Source organism: Peromyscus eremicus, chromosome 23, assembly GCF_949786415.1.
Source record: "Peromyscus eremicus chromosome 23, PerEre_H2_v1, whole genome shotgun sequence".
Taxonomy (NCBI): Eukaryota; Metazoa; Chordata; class Mammalia; order Rodentia; family Cricetidae; genus Peromyscus; species Peromyscus eremicus.
In genome coordinates this window covers 11,433,857-11,448,736 of record NC_081438.1, presented here as the reverse complement: position 1 = coordinate 11,448,736, position 14,880 = coordinate 11,433,857, and the positions used below count along the sequence as shown (strand labels likewise).

General features: G+C 46.4%; 1 protein-coding gene across 1 annotated transcript in view; it reads right to left on the bottom strand.

The window, feature by feature from the left end:
- The window catches only part of Hectd4 (HECT domain E3 ubiquitin protein ligase 4), a 164,259-nt gene that overhangs the window by 57,532 nt on the left and 91,847 nt on the right, over positions 1-14,880 (bottom strand). Inside the window, exons 22-32 of the mRNA XM_059249761.1 lie at positions 13,593-13,681; positions 13,122-13,297; positions 10,041-10,176; positions 9,789-9,930; positions 9,526-9,692; positions 6,637-6,783; positions 5,331-5,515; positions 3,576-3,729; positions 2,374-2,654; positions 1,992-2,181; positions 768-849 (exon numbers count right to left, since the gene is read on the bottom strand). Of these exons, the coding sequence (XP_059105744.1) occupies positions 768-849; positions 1,992-2,181; positions 2,374-2,654; positions 3,576-3,729; positions 5,331-5,515; positions 6,637-6,783; positions 9,526-9,692; positions 9,789-9,930; positions 10,041-10,176; positions 13,122-13,297; positions 13,593-13,681 (1,749 nt within the window). The remainder of the gene's footprint in view (positions 1-767; positions 850-1,991; positions 2,182-2,373; positions 2,655-3,575; positions 3,730-5,330; positions 5,516-6,636; positions 6,784-9,525; positions 9,693-9,788; positions 9,931-10,040; positions 10,177-13,121; positions 13,298-13,592; positions 13,682-14,880) is intronic.

Genomic DNA, 14,880 nt, shown 5'->3' with positions numbered 1-14,880 from the left:
ATTTTCAGCCGGGCGGTGGTGGCGCACGCCTTTAATCCCAGCACTCGGGAGGCAGAGCCAGGCGGATCTCTGTGAGTTCGAGGCCAGCCTGGGCTACAGAGTGAGTTCCAGGAAAGGCGCAAAGCTACACAGAGAAACCCTGTCTCGAAAAAAACAAAACAAAAAAAAAAAAAAAAAAAAAGAAAGAAAGAAATTTTCTACTCACTCCACATCCTATCCACAGACCCCCCGCCTCCACCTCTTGAGCACTGGGATCACAGGCTTTTATCAGCATTCCTGGTTCAAGCCCAGGGCGCTCTAGGCAAGCACTCTATCAGCTGAGCTGCCCCCTCAGCCTGGGTCATGCTTGAGGATTATTCTCTTAGCAGCCTTTCACCTCTCTTCACTTTCATAACTATTTTATGACTATAAAATTTCCTTAAAGGGGCTAAGCAAAATTTATAGGTCAAAACTAAGTTCTTTACCAGGAATTGCTCAGTTGGTGGAGGGCTTACCAAGCACGTATGAGGCTCTGAGGCATGGTGACATTGAAATCCCAGCAGTTGGGAAGTGGAGGCAGGAGAAAGTCATTCTCAGCTACTTAGTAAGTTTGAGCTGACATCTCATACATCTTATGTATGTCGCTCGGGTTAGCCTTAAACTGAGCTTCAGCTGGGACTAAAGGCCATGTCACCACACACAATTGAATTAACATTTAAAAAACCGATTTCTTCTGCAAGTCCAAAGTGTGGTAAATGTTCTTCTATCAGCTTTCCCCATGTGGTTACCTTGGTCATGTCTCGATCCATCTTCACAACTTTCTCCATGTTGGCACCGGTACCAAGTCGAAAAGGCCGTCCTTCTGAGCTACTGCAAAAAGGCAGGCAGAGAGGTTGAGTCATTTTAAGGAGAATGTTAGAAAGGAGCACATGTCACCCAGCAACCACGTGTTCAGGCCCTGTTTAGAGGCTAACACTAGCTTGTGTGTGTGTGTGTGTGTGTGTGTGTGTGTGTGTGTGTGTGTGAGTATGTTTATGCATGTATCACAGCATGGATGTAGACAACATCAGAGGATAATTTATAGGAGTCTGTTCTCTCCTTCCATCAAGTGGGTTCTTGAGACAAAACTCAGGTCACCAGACTTAGTGGCAATGGATTTTATTTGCTAAGCCATCTTGCTGGATCTAAAACTAGCTTTTAAAATCCATAGAGTCTCCTTTTTTCAAAAAAGAAATAATTTTTTGGTAATTTTTAGATGTTTTAGGACCCAAAACAAAGTTCGTTTTTAAGAATTCAGACAAACACAACACCCTAGAGACAGCTCTGAGGAGGTGGCCTGGTACACAGGCAGCTCAACCGCAGCGTGAAGGCAGTGCCCGCAGGGAGGCCTGGCTTTCGCTCCTAACAACCCAGCGCCCTCTTCTCCAGAATGGGCCTCGTTGTATTAGTTTTGTGATGGCTGTGTAGCCACATGTTTCTTGGAGAGTTCTTCACCTGAGCACTTACCATGATTATGCTCAGATGAGACCACTTTTTCACAGGCCATCCAGGCAAACAAGGGACCCAAGCATGAGGATGAGTTCACAGATCACTCTTATCAAGAGAGGCACTTGTCTAAGGTCCCCTGTGCTCTACAGTAGGCCGCCCCACTGCCTTCTAAGGATAATTACAGGTTTTGTTTCCTTGTTGAGCCATTGTATCATTTATACTTCAGTCAATGAATGTTTTCTGGTTGAAGAGTGTCAACATCTGAGCACTGTCCTCACAGCTAGAGTCACCGTGGACCCCACAGGGGTGACACAGAAGTGACTGGCTCGCCACTCGCTGGAGCCCTCTGCTGGCTTAGACAGGAAGCAGCACATCACAGCTCACCCTGGGGTTCTAGAGGCTTAGGTCTGCATTCAGGGCTGGCAGCCACAGTGTGTGCCTACTCGGGCTGTCAAGAGGGCTGAGCACAGTGCCGAGACACGGGTGGTCTCTGGGGGCACTGCTACTCTAGGCACTGCAGTCACCTCAGCAATGGCTGGAGGACTTCATGGGAGGACTGATCTTCCCGCTTGTGGATGAATATGGAGAGCTTGCCGTCCACGGCTTCACTTTCTTCTCCAGGATCTTTATCTCCTTTTAAGGGATTCTTAGGACTGGTTTTTGTCAACGTGGTATCAGGTTCAGAAGCAGTTGGAGAAAGAACCGTCTGACATCCTTAAAGCAAAAATCAAGGCCTACTTAGAAACAGCGCTGTGCTGTGTGTGCGGTTCCCCATACAGGAAAAGCCTCTCGCCCCTCCCTCTCCCACCATCTCTCCTTTATCAGGGAGCACACAGGTGCATTTGGGGGCCTGGCCACAGCAGGAGCTGAGCTCCCAGCATCGCCTCCTGTCCAGGCACTCCTCACCTGGGACCACATAGTCTGCCAGCTTGGCTAAGAGCAGAGAGGCGATCTTGGAGGCAGGGTCACTAGGGTCTTCCTGCTCACTGTTGAGGGAGGGGACGGAGTAACTCCAGGGTGGAAGCTCCACATTCCCACAGTCCTCCACACTCATCAGAGGCAGAGCCGCACGGCACAGCTGAAGAATGATCAGCACCAGCTTTGGGGATGGACGCTGATCCAGCAGCAGGGAAAGGAGTTTGGATACACAGGCTGGCTGGCTCAAGATGGCTTTCCCTATGTGGCTCCTGCAAGACGGAGGAAAAGGGCCCTGTGCTGAGAAGGTCACACATAGACATTAGAAACAAGTGTTCCCGAGGTGGAGCAGCTAGACAAACCAGTGAGCTCAGACCTCAGGGGGAAGACATGGACTTGACACTGTGTGCAAAGAATGGCAGTCTGGAGCAAACATAAAATAAGTGTTTATAAAAAAACTAACCCATAGCACCTGGAAAGGATGATTTCCTCATTTTTCTGATCTCTGGTGCCTCGAGCTCAGGTGTCCAGAGCATTTCAAGGAGCACCAAGACTAGAAGCCTAAACTAGGAGCTTTGCAGTTCTACACTCATGCCTTCAGAAGGTGAGTGCCAAGAGCAAAGCTGTCCCAGTGCTACAGTCCCCAACACCAGTGACCTGCAACAGCCAAACCTACTGAGCCAGCAAAAGCCAAAGGATACACTGTCATGTATACGGCATGGGAACATGGGGTGCCCAGGGAGAATCACTCCTGTTTATTTAGATAAGTGCAAAAGAACAAAGTAATTACAGGCCCCGACTGATTCTATGAGTGGTGTGGAGAATGGAACCTGGCTGGGGGTTTGTGCACATCAGACAACATTTCACCACTGAGCTACCCACCATCCTCAACTGATCCTTTACATTACTCTTAGATGACTGGAATCTGGGTCTGAAATGCAGGTGTACATGCCTGCAAGGCCCATGGCTGGTGCCATCAAGTCATAAAGCAAACAACAGTGCATTGTTCCTCTAGACAATCCTCACATTTTGAGACTAAATACCATGTTTCAATGACTTTATTCTCTATTATTTTTCTTGAAGCACCAGTGTGTCAAAAAAAATCTGGAAACTTGGATGTTCCAAAATTGACAGAAGCAAAAGTTACTCCAGCCACTGAAGGGGAACAGGCTGTTCTCCAGGGCCTTCCATACCTGGAGAGGTCATTGAGAAGACTCAGGACATCTTGCAGGGCGTCATTCCCAGCAGCCTGGTTGCCACAGCACTCAGTAGCTCGTGCAAGGTGGTTGGTGAGGAGACTGGACACCTGACGGGCCAGCCCTGAGTGCACAGCCTCTGTGGAGCCACCTTCATTCAGAGTTGGAGGAAGGAAAGAAGAGCCGTGAGCACTGAAGGAGAGCACACCAGCCTGTAGGCATGCTGAGTCCTCCCTCCCGGTCATGTGAGTCCTCCTTCTCCATCTCCCTTCAATTAAAGCATCCTTTAGACTCATTTTATCTTGTTTGAGGTTTCACTAACCAGTCAGAGTCTCATCAGACAATATCTACACATAACAGTCAAGGCTGAGGGGAGGCCTTCTCGTGAGAATGAGATATAATTAAGTCATGTGTAACAGAGGAATAACACAATCCCATGTTCACTCTAGTTCCACTTCACAAGTATCCTTTGTAAAAGCCACATGTCTTGAGTTTCCTACGCATGTCTAGATCCCAGAGCTACACGCACTGTCTGTTCAGCTCTGCAGTCCTGTGCTCACATTCTCTCCCCTGAGAAGCGTTTCTGGATCTCTAACTCAGCCAGTCTGTTCCATAGCACTTAGTAAGCACCTCCACTGGGGCCAGGGCTCCCATCACACCATCATTATTTGCTCACCAATTTCGTTTGCCAAACCACAGTTCTTTTTCTTAAGATTTATTGTTTTAACGTGTGTGTGTGTGTGTGTGTGTGTGTGTGTGTGTGTGTGTGTGTGTGCGCGTGCGCACGCGCGCAGATGCCAAACAGGCCAGAAGAGCAAATCAGGTCCCCTGAAGCTGGAGTAACAGGTGGTTATGAGTTGCCCGATGTGAGTGCTGGGAACTGTATTGTCCACTGAAAGAGCAGCAAGTGCTTTTAACTGCTGAGCCAACTTTCCAGCCCCAGACCACAGTTCTTAAAGGAACAATGACTTAACTCCTCTTCTGTCTACTATATAGTATAATAGGCTTTTAAGACATTAGAATACCGCCAGGTGGTGGTGGCGCCAGGTGGTGGTGGCGCATGCCTTTAATCCCAGCACTCAGGAGGCAGAGGCAGGTGGATCTCTGTGAGTTCGAGCCCAGCCTGGTCTACAGAGTGAGTTCCAGGACAGCCAGTGCTACACAGAGAAACCCTGTCTTGAAAAAAAAAATAAAGGAAAAGGTCCAGTCAGTATAAAAATATCAACAGGGATTTGGGGATTTAGCTCAGTGGTAGAACGCTTGCCTAGCAAGCGCAAGGCCCTGGGTTTGGTCCTCAGCTCCGGAAAAAAAAAAAGATCAACAGCGCATTGACATTGTATTAGGCAGGCATCGTATGTAGCCTAGGATACACACAGGTTCCATGCAAACACTGTGTGATTTTATAAAGGACCTAAGCTATAAAGTAAATAAAATAATTAAACATATGAGTGTTTGTCCTGCATGTATGTAAGTACACCATGTGCCTGGTACCCTACCCGCCAAGGGGAGAAGAGGATGTCAGGTCCCCTTGGATTGGAGTTACCTATAGTTGTGAGTCACCATGTGGGTGCTGGGAACTGAACCTAGGTTGTCTGCAAGAGCAACAAGTACTCCCAACCACTAAGTCAACTCTTTTCTTTTCTTTTTTTTTGAGACAGGTTTTCTCTGTGTAGTTTTGGTGCCACCTGATGAGCAGTTCAATACTGCCCTCTCCTCTGCCACCCACAGGCAGAGTGGAGTCCCACTGCTCACCTTCCTCTTTCTCCCACTCCACACAGCGGTTGGCCAACACCTGGAAGGCAGCCCAGGCCATGGTGGCCACCTTCTGCTTTTTGGTCTGCTTCTCACTGGAGCTGGACTCAGTCTGACTGCTCAGGCTACAGAGTCGATCCATGAGCTGCACAAGGCCACTGCGGACCAGGCACTTCTCTTCACTCCTGGGGAAGAGCAGAAATGGAATGAAAAACCACGACTGACCAGCCTTTGTGAAACTCTCAGGAAGGTTCAGGCTATCAGAGAGGGGTGGAACATATCCGTACCTTTTTGTTAAGGGTGCTACCATGTACAATCACACAGGACACTTTTCCTATTGTGGTGACGCCCTTAGAGAAGTGCCTTTAAAATCAGGTTTGTTCACACACGAGAGCAAACCAGAAACTGATGAGTTAACTCAATAATAGACAAAATAATAATCTGTTTTCAAAAACAATTATTTATGTGGTTTGTCTCCATGTTTATCTGTGCACAGTGTGTGTCTGGTGCCCTTGGAGGCCAGGGACTGGAATTGCAGAGAGGTGTGAGTCGCCATGTGGGTGCTTGGAACAGAGCCCAGGTTCTTTGGAAGAGCAACCAGCGCTCTTAACTGCTGAGCATCTCTCTAGGCTCTCCCCTTCCCCCAGTAATTATCTTATTATAAGGGCATTCAAATGAGTCCATGAACAGTTAACAGCTCTAAGATGCTAATTAAGTGACTCAAGAAAGAAAATAATTGTGCCAAGACAAAATGAGCAGACAAGGTTTCTCTGTGTAAAAACAGCCCTGGGTATCTTGGAACTCGCTCTGTAGACCAGGCTGGCTTGGAACTCACAGAGATCCTCCTGCCTCTGCCTCCCAAGTGCTGGGATTAAAGGCGTGTGCCACCATGCCCAGCTCCAGATATGTCATTTTTGAACCTCCAAATCTACACAGTAACGTAATCCTAATGGCAACAATTGGTCACTCAACTAAGGAATTTTAGACACATGCCAGTAGGACAAATCTTTAGGAGGTATTCAATAACCAAAACAAAAAAAAATCCAATTTTACAATTTTATTTTTACTTATGTGTCTAGTGTGATGTATACCATGTGTGCAGGTGCATGCCCATATCAGAAGAAGGTGCTGGATCCCTTGGAGCTAGAAACTGAACTCATATCCTCAGCAAGAGACAGCTCTCTAGCTCCTCAAAATCCAACTTTATAAATTAAAAAACAAGACAAAACAAACACAGAAAATTGCCTTCTGCTTAGCTGACTACACTGATATACCCTCCACGGGCCAATGGCACTTCCGCACTCACCTGGTGTAAGGTATGGTACACAGGAGCCCAATGCTGTTCGCACAAGCAATAGGGTACCGAGCGCACAGAGACACCACAGAGGTCATGGTCTCACCGAAGGCTTCCTGGACCTGCTCCACCATCCCACCGCAGGTGAGCTCTTCAATTCTAGGAGACAAAGACCAAGCTCAGGTGTCCTGAAGACATCAGCAATAATGTAAGGAGGGACACACAGGAGCCCTTCCAAGAAGCCCAGTGCCAAGAATCCAGAGATAAAGGGATCTTGGAGATCACCAAGCTTAATGCCAAAAGCTGCAGGGTCATGGAAAAGTGTTGGGAAGGATGCCCAGGAGTCCCTCAAACAAGATGCTCCACACTGAAGAGGACCCCAGGCAATCTTGGCTTAGGGAAAGTTACACAGGGCTCTCTCCTGCAGGGTTCTTCAGAACCTGTGATGAAGCTTGAACACCCAGCAGTAGTAAGAACAAGGAATGTATTTGATAATAAGCCATGAGACATGTCTGTCATAGCCTGGGCAGCACTGAGGACTGGAAATGGAGTGACATTAATGCAAAAGCGAAGGTCTAACAGACTAGACAGCGTCTCCTTCAAGTTCATACTCTAATTACTAGCAGAGGACACAAGACCAGGTATGAAAAACAATCCTTTCCTAATGTAAAAACACAACATGGGGCTGATTCTATTTCGATTAATATTAGCTGAGAGTTGAAGTTACAAAGATTTATGTACAAAGATTTGTAATGTAACACTGTTTATAATAACAAAAATAAACACAAATAATGCAGAGTTTAAAAACAGGGAACTGGGCCTTTAATCCCAGCACTCAGGAGGCAGAGTCAGGTGGATCTCTGTGAGTTCCACGCCAGCATGGTCTACAGAGATCCAGGACAGCCAGGGCCATTACACAGGGAAACCCTGTCTGAGAAAACCAAAAATAAGCAAACAAACAGATAAATTAAAATTAAGATAGGGAACTGGGCCAGGAGACAGCTCAGTGGATAAATGCCCTATCTGCACAAGCCTGACACCAGAGTTTGCTTTCTGGAACTGTTATGGTGGCACCTTTACCATCCATACTCCTACAGAGAGAGGGGAGGCAGAGGCAGGACCAGCCTGAAGCTCACAGGTCAACAAGTCTGGGGGATACACCAAAGCGACAGAAGACAGAACCTGCCTCATCAAGGCAGAATGAGAGAACTGAGTCTAAATTCTCCTGTGACTGTCACACATGAGCCATGCTGTTTGTGTGCCTGATTGTACACAAGCATACACATGCGTACACATATGAACACACAGAGAAATGGTTATCAAGTGTGATGTAGTCCCAGCTGTGGAAGCAACGTGGTAGAGACCCATAGTCAGAACAAGAATATACACTAAAATGTTGGGAGATTGTACATTAGAATTTTATTCTTCCTCAGGAAAAAAAAACCAAAAAACACCCAGGTGGTATTGGCACACGCCTTTAATCCCAGCACTCCGGAGGCAGAGATAGGCAGATCTTTGTGAGTTCGAGGCCAGCCTGGTCTACAGAGTGAGTTCCAGGACAGCAGCCAGAGCTACATAGAGAAATCTTGTCCAAAAAAAAAAAAAACCAAAAAAAAACCAAAAAAACAAACAAAAAAAAAACCCTAAATAAGGAAATCTTCTGAATTTTCTTCATATTTTCAAAATTGTAATAAATGATATTAAAGACTGTGCAAAAACGAAAAGGTAATCAAAGTAGGGATGTCTGGTGTCTGGACATTTCCTTCCAGGCACCCTGGAAATGGTGGGCATGTACATAGTTACAGGCTTTGTCACAGGGACTGCTGGCTCTGGACATGCCAGTCTCTGACCAACAGCCAAGGACAGACCCACCAAAGTAAGACCTAGAATTCTGTCTTTCAAGCCTCTACCACGCTAAAGCTGTTTCTCAAAAAAGGCACAAGCTCTCCTGATTGGCAGGAACTTCTCCAAGCATTCTCTTTAGCAGCCACTGACCCTCTGCCTGCTGGCCACACTGCATCAAAGACCACCAGAAGACACAAGGCTCCAGTGGCAGCTCTAGCCTTTCCTGTTCTGCTGGGGACCTCTGACCCCTGGCATGAAAAACTCCCCAAACACATGCCAAGGCCTTCTGAGTTAGGATCTATAATGACAGTTTTAGGAATTGATCAAATAAAAACTATCACTGAAGTGTATAAAAGCATGTTTACTGTATCACTGTAGTCAATGCAAAACTGAAAGAAAATAGTGAATGACCCTATGTATCCATGAGGAGACATGGGGTAAGCATAAAAACAGAAGTGTAGTGGAGCTCTGTGGTGCTTTCAGTAATGGAGAAGCAGGTCCTTGAAGGACGACGGGCTGAAAAGACAGTGATGTCCAAGATGTACTGAGAAAAACAATCATAACTGTAGGGACAAACATGTAACATAAACTCTTCCATGTGGAAACATCACACATGGACAGTTACACAGACAAAGAGAACTGAGGAGCTGTGTATGTGTATATGGTTGGTACAACAAACCCCAAAAAGAACAGGGGCAATTTAGGATGGACGGTGTCAAAGAGACCTTCCATTCTGCTTGTATCCTGAGACGTTTTTCAAAATCATACACCACTATAAAAATATTTGAAAACAGCGGTGGTGGTGGTGGTGGTGGTGGTGGTGGTGGTGGTGGTGGTGGCGCACACCTTCAATCCCAGCACCCAGGAGTCAGAGGCAGGTGGATCTCTGTGAGTTCGAGGCCAGTCTGGTCTACAGAGCAAGTTCCAGGACAGCCAGGACTGCACAGAGCAACCCTGTCTCAAAAAAAAAAAAACAAATCTGAGACAAACGTTAGCAAGTGTGGCCATGCTTCTGCCCACGGTGGACGGACAGTGTGAATGAACGGAACCACTGACCTGGGCCCTCCCTGGAGGACCATTGTCACCGGGCCCACCAGGTGTGTCACTCCCCCAACTCGCACGGCCGCAGTCAGCAACTCCCGCATGTGCACCAGGGCCTGCTTCCGCGTGTTTCCCCGCCGCCACCTTGTCTGTGCAGCCAAAAGGAAGCTGCTACTGGACACCTGAAATGCACGGGAGGAAGGACGTTGACATTCACTGTCATCTGTGCTCCAGCTGCCAGGAGCCGTCCATCGGAGATGTGCATGTCTGTGACCTACCGCTTGGTCGGGGTTAGTGCCAATGAAAGCGAACAGCTGCCCCAGCAGAACGCTGTAAGTGGGCTTGTCCCTGCTGTCCTCGATGGCCAGCGACTGCAGGAGTGTAAAGGAGCTGCTGCGGTGGCTGGTCACGTGGCGACGCCTACAGAAAACACAACTGTAGCAGATGAGCAAATAACCATGCTCAGGGAGGCTGTCTGAACACTTCGTGTAACTACACATTGGGATCTGCTTTGGCCAAAGACCGTTTACCTCTGATTTGCTCTAGTAAATTCCAAGTCTTCGTTACCAATCATTTCCAGGTCAGAAGGAGCAGACATGCTTCGAAGGAAAACAGGCTGCCGGACAGCATGAGATGCCACCTTTGTTTCTGAAGCTGACTTGCATGCTGCAAGGAAGAGGAAAAACGCTTACCACTTCTGGTGTCTGATCTGTAGGGAGGTACAGCAACAGCCATGTGTAATGGAAGCCCCTAGGGCAGGGCTCAGCCAGTAATTGGGCTAGCAAAGAATACTGACGAGAGTAAGCAGTAACTTTAAAAACCTAAATATGTGGTTAAATTTTATTTTTAGCTTGAAAATTTAAAGTCTTTTTTTTATTAAACTGGCTTTCCAAAGAAAGGACAAAAGTTCACTTAATAACTATCAGTGTTTACTTCAATATGAGCAATTTTTTTGTTGTTGTTTTGTTATTTTTTTTGAGGCAGGGTTTTTCTGTGTAGTTCTGTCTGTGCTCCACCTCACTCTTGTAGACCAGGCCAGCCTCAGACTTAGAGATCTGCCTGCCTGTCTCCTGAGTGATGGGATTAAAACTATACACTATCACACCTGGCTTCAATATAAGCATTCTAAAAAGCAGGGGAGCTGGGGCTACAGCGCAGTGGTACAGCATTCGCTTAGCATGCAGAAGGCCTTAGGTTCAGTGTCCAAGACTGAAGAGAGGAAAAAGGCAAGAAGGCACAAAATGAAATTATTAATTCCTCTCTCTCTCTCTCTCTCTCTCTCTCTCTCTCTCTCTCTCTCTCTCTTTGGGGGGTATTGGTATTGAACCCATGGCTACTGCATATTAATTAGGTAGACAGGTGCTGACCCGCCGTGCTATATCCCTGCATCTTTATAGGGTCTTGGTGCTGCCCAGATTTGCTTTTGTTCTCTAGCTGCACAATCTGGAACTTAAATTTTTTTATTTTAATTTTTTAAAATATTTATTTCATTCTCAAGTGTATGTGTGTGTGTATGCGTGTGCACACATATGAGTGCCAGTTTCTATGGAGGTCAAAGGAGGGTATCCAATCTCTTGAAGATAGAGTCACAGGTGATTGTGAGCCTCCTGTCATGGGTGCTGAAGATTGAAACAGGGTCTTCTGCAAGAGTAGAAAGCTTTCTTAACAACTGAGACATCTCTCTAGTCCCAGAGTTATTTTATTTTACTTTAAAAATTTTTTAAAAGTAACATTTATTTATTTATTTATTTATATATAATGTGTGTTGATATTTGGTCTGCATATATGTCTGTGTAAGGTTGTTAGATCCACTGGAACTGGAGTTATAGACAGTTGTGACCTGCCATGTGGGTGCTGGGAATTGAACCCAGGTCCTCTGGAAGAGCAGCCGGTGCTCTTAACTGCTGAGCCACCTCACCAGCCCCAAGTTGTTTTATTTAAAAAAATTAAAAATAAATAGATTGAGGGGCTGGGGAGATGGCTCCAACATTCAAGAGCTTGCCATAGCAGCCTGAGGACCAATGTTCAGAGCCCCAGAACCCATGTAAATGCCAGGTGAGTATGGTGGCCCCACAGTAAGCTGGCTAACAAGAAAGACTAGCCATATGGGTGAGCTCTGGGTTTGAGCCAGAAGCTCTGTCCCAAGGAACAAGGTGGAAGAGCCGCTAAGGGTAACCACAACCTTAGGCCTCTGAAGGCGAAAGCACACATGTTCCCCATACACACAGATGAAAAGGAAAAAACTGAAACAAAACAAGACAAAATTGTAGGGAGAAGTCCCTTCACATCTTAAGGGTAGACAGCTTAAATCTAAACTATGATAAACCTGTCTCTCAGGTGCTACCAGCCTGTTACCTATGATTGCGAGCCCCCTGGAGAGTATAATCAACTTCATGGAGTGTCTGAAGTTTCCATTAAAAATATGCTGCTCTAATTCAACAAAGGTGGTTTTGGCCAGGGATGCACATAGTGGACCATGTTGGTAACTCACTGATTTCCCTGGAAGACACATTTACAAACTAAGAATTAAAATGTGACCTGGAAGAGAAGCCTGGAGAGATGGCTCAGAGCTTAAGAGTACTTTCTGTTCTTCCAGAAGACCTGGGCTGGTGCCCAGCACCCACATGGTGGCTCACAACTATTTGTAACTCCAGGTCCAGGGGATCCAGTGCCCTCTTCTAGACTGCCAGCACGAGACACAGACATACATTCTGGTAAAGCACTCATACACATAAAATAATTGTTAAAAAAAATAATAATTTAGGGGGCTAGAGAGATGGCTCAGCGGTTAAGAGCACTGCCTGCTCTTCCAGAGGTTCTGAGTTCAATTCCCAGCACCCACATGGTGGCTCACAACTATCTATAATGAGATCTGGTGCCCTCTTCTGGCCTGCAGGCATACATGCAGGCAGAACACTGTGTACATAATAAATAAATCTTTAAAAAAAATAATAATTTAAAAAAACTTTTAAAAAACTGTGATCTGGGGATTTCCAGTAATAATCAATTTATGGCAAGTCCTGCCAGAAAGTCCTATATAATGCAAACCCAGCTCTGAGTAAAGAAAAAAGACTGAGCTGGGTGGTGATGGCGCACACCTTTGATCCCAGCACTAGGGAAGCAGAGGCAGGTGGATCTCTGTGAGTTCCAGGCCAGCCTGGTCTATAAAACTGTCACTCTGTCTAGGAAAGAAAGAAAGAGAGAGAGAGGGGGGGGGGGGGGGGGGGGAGGGGAGGCAGGAGAGAGGCAGGAGAGAGGTGGGAGGGAGGGAGGGAGGAGACTGGCACACTATGAGACTCACAATGCTGATTACATAAATGCTTCTGTTACTCTGAAATATAATTTCACGTGTAACTACGAAAACTATGAACTTAAAACAGGGAGCACAGGAGCACTGCTTATGCAAACACATGCCATTGCACTCCTCAGAGGCCCCAGGAGGAACCTTCAAAGCCAAAGGGGATCTATTCAAGATGACTCCATAGGGATTAAAGTCTTAAGAGACTAAAGAAAATGAGAGACAAGAAGGAAAAGGTTTCCATTTCCTTTTCTGTTGTTCTAGGAAACCCAACAACAGTTGATGTCTATTTATGAAGAGGCTGGAGCAGTACCAGGCGTCTCTGCCGGTGTCCCTGAGATGCTCCTGGTGAGGCCTGACTGGGCTGCAATGGTGACATGCAGCAGCAGCTCGGCTCGGTTCATTAGGCTCTTCACCAGCGTCTTCGTTTTGGCCAGGGGGTGAGAGGGCTTCTGAGTGAGGGAATTCACTTCTTGGAGGAACTTCTCCCTAGAGAGAGAGACTGAGATGGGTTTAGTTGTTCTCCAGCTCAGCCCACTCAGCGTTCAGGGACAAGGACAGCTAAGCAGTCATGTAGTGAACACTGCTCATCTGACCTTCTTTGTCCAACGGTTCTCTGTTTTTCTGTTTCAAATGCCTGTGCTACCTCCTGAGTGTTCAACCAGAGCTGTGGACTTACCAGTAAGTAACTTTGAGTATCTGATGAACACACAACACTGAAAAACTTGCAGTATCCTGAGCACCAAGGTAAGGAGCCAGCTTGAGAGTGAGTAACGTCACTAACCTCAGGGAGAGGACCATGTTTTCAAGATCATTTCCATCAAAGGAGACTTCCTTCATTGAACACAAAAGTTCTAGTTCTTTCATTTTGTTCTAAAGAAGGAAAAATCAAGAAAGGATGGTATGCATGACCTGCAAGAACCAAGCTTACTATACATTTGTTATCAGAGACAGCAGTCGGGGTCAACCACTGCCTTCGGTTTGCGCACCTCTGCTCCCGTACAAGTGAGCCCCTGCTTGTTTTTGTTTGGTTTTCGAGACAGGGTTCCTGTGTAGTTTTGGAGCCTGTGCTGGATCTCACTCTGTAGACCAGGCTGGCCTCGAACTCACAGAGATCCACCTGGCTCTGCCTCCCGAGTGCTGGGATTAAGGCGTGCGCCACCACCGCCCGGCTGATTGTTTGCACTTTCCACACTGCAGGAATGAAACCAGAGCCTTGGACATGCTGAGCAAGTGCTCTATCGTGAGGGGCTATAGCCTTGGACCTAACTCTTCAGATACAGCATCTCGATTTGTAGTGCAGACTGACACTAAACTCACAATCTTCCTACCTTGACATCTTTTTTTTTTTTGTTTTTCGAGACAAGGTTTCTCTGTGTAGCTTTGCGCCTTTCCTGGAACTCACTTGGTAGCCCAGGCTGGCCTCGAACTCACAGAGATCCGCCTGGCTCTGCCTCCCGAGTGCTAGGATTAAAGGCGTGCGCCACCACCGCCCGGCCTACCTTGACTTCTTGAATGTTGAAATTATCCCCGGCCTACCTTGACTTCTTGAATGTTGAAATTATATACTTTTATTTGATAGGATAAAGTTTAAAATTTGCGTGGTCTATTTTCTGGGGATTTCCAACTCAAACTGTATTTTTTAATTTTTTTTTTTTTTTTTTGATTTTTAAAGTTTGAAAGCAAAATTTGATAATAATGGTAATATCTTTTCCCTCTATTTACTTATTTGATTATTTATTACTGTGTGAGTGTGTGTGTGTGTGTGTGTGTGTGTGTGTGTGTGTTGTGTGTGTGCGCGCGCGCACATGTGCCACCGTGCCTGTGTGGAGGTTAGAGGACAAGTCCTCCTATCACACTGTTCTCAGGGCTGGAACTCAGGTTACTTACTAGGCTTGGTGGTAAGCACCTCAACCCACTGAGAATCTCACCAGCCTAATAATGGTAATTTCTTTAGCCTTCTGACAAAGCTATCAACCAGCTTAAAATCAAGTACTTGTATGCTAACATGTCCTCCTAGCTACTTTCATTTAACCATTTAGAGAATGGGTGTGTCACATAGTATACAAGGT